At 42.5% G+C, this 4543-nt stretch overlaps 1 protein-coding gene across 1 annotated transcript in view; it reads right to left on the reverse strand.

Moving 5' to 3' along the window:
* The window catches only part of LOC138019336 (contactin-associated protein-like 2), a 3199-nt gene extending 1962 nt beyond the window's left edge, over positions 1 to 1237 (reverse strand). Inside the window, exon 1 of the mRNA XM_068866088.1 lies at positions 213 to 1237. Within this exon, the coding sequence (XP_068722189.1) occupies positions 213 to 537 (325 nt within the window). The 5' untranslated portion in view covers positions 538 to 1237. The remainder of the gene's footprint in view (positions 1 to 212) is intronic.
* Between the last annotated feature and the right edge of the window lie 3306 nt (positions 1238 to 4543).

Here is a 4543-nt window from a genome sequence, read left to right on the forward strand (position 1 = left end):
TGTAGTTTTTGTGGGGTTTCTACAAAAGGAAGACCCTGGTCAAATTCTTTGTAAACCGCAAATGTTGTTTCCTCTAGGTTTTCGGTCGACGATTTTGAAGTGGTCCTCGGTCTTCGTTTTGTACCCACTCACCGTTACTCACTTGAAATTTTGTATCCTAAAAGTGATCTCGAAAAACAACGATTTGAAAACGGAGTTAAACTACTGCTTACCTCGGTTTCCAGGTAGTTTCCCTATTCCCAAGTAAGTTGAGTGTGGTTCAGCTACGAAACAAGCGCGACAACTGTGTTCCTTTGTTTTATAGTTCAAATCACATTTCCTGGTGTCCCACCAAAAGTTGATGCTCAAGCATGGCGGATCGTTGATACACTCGTTAACGCAGTCAAAATAGCGTTGTATTATCTTGGAGCTGTAGACTGCATGTCGAAGGGCGACTCCACGTTGACTTCCTGATTCACGGCACTGTGTGTTGCCTTGCGCAGCCAAGACACTTAACGGCGAGTAAAATAATGTAAGGAAAATACGCAGCCGATACATTCTCAGCTGAATCCCAGTGGAGATATACTGCTGGTTCGAAGGCCAACTTTCAGTTGTTTGTAATAAAAATGACCATGTCTCTCTAATGTTCAAATTGACGCGTTAATTAAGTGAGTATATGACAAATACTGACGTACTGAGCTACTTAAATATTGCAAGTGTTTAATTGCTGAGAGTTAAATTATTGTTCTCGAAAGTCTTAATAAAGCATAGTTGCAAGGAAAAAATGCAAGAAAGGGCGGTTTTTGGTTGAAAGCAGAGGCAGAACAATTTCTTGAAGGATTCTTGAAGCTTGACCGAGAAATACTCCATTGATGTTTTCCCTTAACAGCGGACCATATCCCAAACCGAACCAACTAAGTTTTCTTGATGGAGCACAAAAAGTCATGACGATTCAACAAATGAGATGCCACGTGGAAATGAAATGGTCGGACCAAAGACAAACGTTGCTGTCGTTTTAATATCATAATCGAAGGAGAAGAAGATGCACCTGCATTAGAGGGTTGCAGGTGTTGATCGAGTTATGTTAATTATTAAACGAACCATTTGTATAGTGTCAACAGGAACGCTAACAGAATTTAATTTAATATTGACTACGATGTTCTTTACGTGCTTTTAAACTTCCTCGCAGGCGTCGTCGGGGCCGGGAGAAGAACAAAGAAAATAAAAGGGAGGCAGATTTGCATTTGCGTTGATGCAGTTTTTTATCATATTGTGGTTTGTAAAATACTAATAAAATAATAATATTCCAAAAAAAGGTATTATGGTTTGTTCCTTATTGTTAATTCATTTAAAGTAATTTAAAATTTGGGCTATAGTTGAGTACCATTTCCATGTCAATTTCTAATATATTTTAACGATATGAAAAAGCAGTTCTTTCTGACTTTCACATGCGATTGTAGTCTAGTTATTGGAATTAATGTGCCATGCCTCCAAACAAAGACATTGATGGTCGGTTTTTTTTTTGCAGAATGGAAAATTCTGCTTCGTCGGAACATGCTTGCTTGACCAACCATACAACAGGTTGGGATAATCACTGGGTTGCCATAGGGCGATCCAGTCAGAATATGCGTGGAATTTCTCCGTTTTATTTTTAGTTTTAGTTTTTCCACGTCAAGTTGCGCAATATTTCTGGCAGATAAAAAGGCTTCATGATGGATCCGGCATGAGCTGTAAGAGACGGAAAGGAAAAAGAAAGTTGATGTTGAGGACTGATAAGTAAAAGTTCCGTCTTATCGCCATTCAGCTTCAGTTTGTTATATGACATCCAGGACACAAGGTCATATGAATACAAGCGTCCACACGAGAAACCACAAACGAACAGTTTGGTGTAGCAGAATCAAAGGAAAAATAAATTTGCGAGTCATCCGCATAAAAATGAGATTCTATGTCGTTCTTCCTGATAATATCGCCAAGTTGAGATGTATATAACAAATATAATATTGGGCCAAGGACAGATGTCTGCATGCCGCACACCATACTCAGTATCACGCGATGAGTAATAAGCCTCATCATTCTTAAATCAAGAAAGCGCTTTATCTCAGGCTCTTCAGGTTCTTAGTGAAAAGAGAAAATGGCGGCAAACATCAGACCGAGGTTAACCTGCATGCGGACGTCTCGGGCATGACATATCCCAAGGGCTGGACCGGGAGCCTCCCTCTCTGTCCCCTCATTTTCTCTTGACCTCATCCACTCCATAAATGAGCCAAAAAAGCAAAGCCTTGCCTATTGGCGTCAATACTGCAATCTGAAGAGGTGGATACCATCTTCAAAATCGCGCAAAATGTTATATATACAATGCAAAAACCAGATTGGTAACTAACTGCCTTGTTGATATGGAGAGGGCCCGATTTTAAACCGCCAGTCTGGTCTGGTGAAAACCTTTTCGTGTCACTTTCCGCGGGATACGAGGATAAAGAAAAACATTGCAATTTTAGAAGTGAAGTGAAATGAAGTGAAGTTATTAGTCTCTCCCCCTCAGGGCTTTTCAGAACTAATTTACAATGCTTTTTTGTCGGGGACTTTGGACAGACTGCTTGTTACCCAGTTTACAATTTATTTTAGAAAGTAAAAGATGCCCTCGAGCAGATTAGGTCAGACCAAAATACCGGGGACAACGTCTCCTACTCTTTTCGAGAAGTGAGTGGGTTCTTTGACGTCCCATACTACTTGGTTTCCAACAAGGGCTATGAGACGGTACCTCCAGTTTACAGTCTTTATCCGAGAAGACTTGAAAGTCGAACCATTTGCGGGTGTAAGTACAAAGGCAGCACTTTCTCCTCAGTTATTTTAAGACCCTGAGTCCTGAGTCCGACTGGAGTCGAACTCTCGACTTCCCGCGTGACAGCCCGATGCACAACCAACTGAGCCACCGGTGCGCGGGTGACTACGAAGAAGAAAAAAAACAAGAAGACAAAAAAAAAAAAACGGAGAAAAAATCAACACCACTGGTTATTACGTGTTGTCACCTATCCAAGTAGTAACCCCAGCCAACAGGGGGCTTAACTCTAGTGACAAACACAAGCAAGTGGCTAATTACCGTATGATACTTCTAAGAAGAAAACCAGGAAGAAGAAAAAAAGATAAAGAAAAAGGAACGGGCTCGAATTTTTACCGTGGCTGCCTGCCACAGGCATCCACGAAATAATAATAAATGTCTTTCCCTACGAGTAATTAGGCTCCACAGCTTCAATATCACTCATGTTGCTTGGCAACGCCGGTCAACTGATAGAGTCCTAGGCAAAAAGCGAACCTACAACCTCCGTAACACAAGTCGGATGCTCTACCTAATGAGCTACTAGAACTCAATGTAGTGCTAGGTCGTTTATCTACGTCCTGCAAAGACACTGTGTCCCACTGGTCTGTGAACTCTATAGTGAAAAAACAAAAAAGCAAATCACGCATGCGCACAACCAGTGCACCTGGTCAATGAGCAGCCATGGAGAGCTATTTTGTTTCGTGAAAGACAGCCTTTGCTTCCAATAAAAACTAAAACAAGCTATTTACAAACACACGCCGCTAAAGAAAAGGAAGCACAGAAAAACCCATTGAAACCAAAAGTCGGAGTAAGCAGCTAGCCGCCAGAGCGCGGGGCCCTAACGGTAGAGTCCATGAACAGCACAAATTGCTTAAAGAGAACGCCTGATAGCGGACATCGCGAACAGCGCGCGGACAAAAAGGTTACAAGGGTTTAAATGTACAACTAGATTATAACGCAGGGAAGTCCACTCTTCAGGGCACAAAAACCGTCGAGAAGCCAAAGATCGCGAAAGCGAGATTGAGAAAATCGCTTAGAATCTAGGAAAACTTTCTGTTTTAAATCATTACGGACATAACGGATAATCGCCCGATGATCTTCTCTGCCGTTTTGAAAGGTGGCCCTATTCCGAAAGATCCAAATGCCGTAGGGAATGGATTTCACCAAGTGGCGTGTAATGCGGGCCCTCTTAGCATTAGCAGAGGGGCAGCGAAAGCAAAAAACGGTTAAAAGACTTACAGCAAACTGGGAACCAAGCACCAGGTAGAGGGCTGGTGCAAAGTGCAACCAGACCCTCTTGACCCTACGTCAGTTTAAAAAGCAATGGTCAATTGTCTGACGTCGGGGACAAGAGGCGCATTGACTAGATGAGATAACACCCGAGTTGAAGAGAGAATCGCGCAAGTGGACGCCACGAAGGATAATCAACCAAATGACATCATTCTTAAAATTTTTAGTAAACGAATCCCGTACGAAAGACCAGTGACCATCGAGAGAAAACCCTGGCCCGATAACCTGAGACCACTGACGATGTAAGATTGGCGGGGAAGACGACGCCAATGATCTTCATTTTTCTAACCCAAGTAAGGCCAAGGGGCTCATCAGAACGAGACCGCCAGGCCCCCAATCACGTTGCTTCAGTTTTACTACGATTAAGCTTGGCGACAGAACCATTTTCATTAACGCTGACGTTAAAAAAAGGTCGGTCAAGGATCACCGTGGTGTCATCAGCATACAGGCGAACACGCG

This window comes from Montipora capricornis, chromosome 10 (assembly GCF_036669925.1).
Source record: "Montipora capricornis isolate CH-2021 chromosome 10, ASM3666992v2, whole genome shotgun sequence".
NCBI lineage: Eukaryota > Metazoa > Cnidaria > Anthozoa > Scleractinia > Acroporidae > Montipora > Montipora capricornis.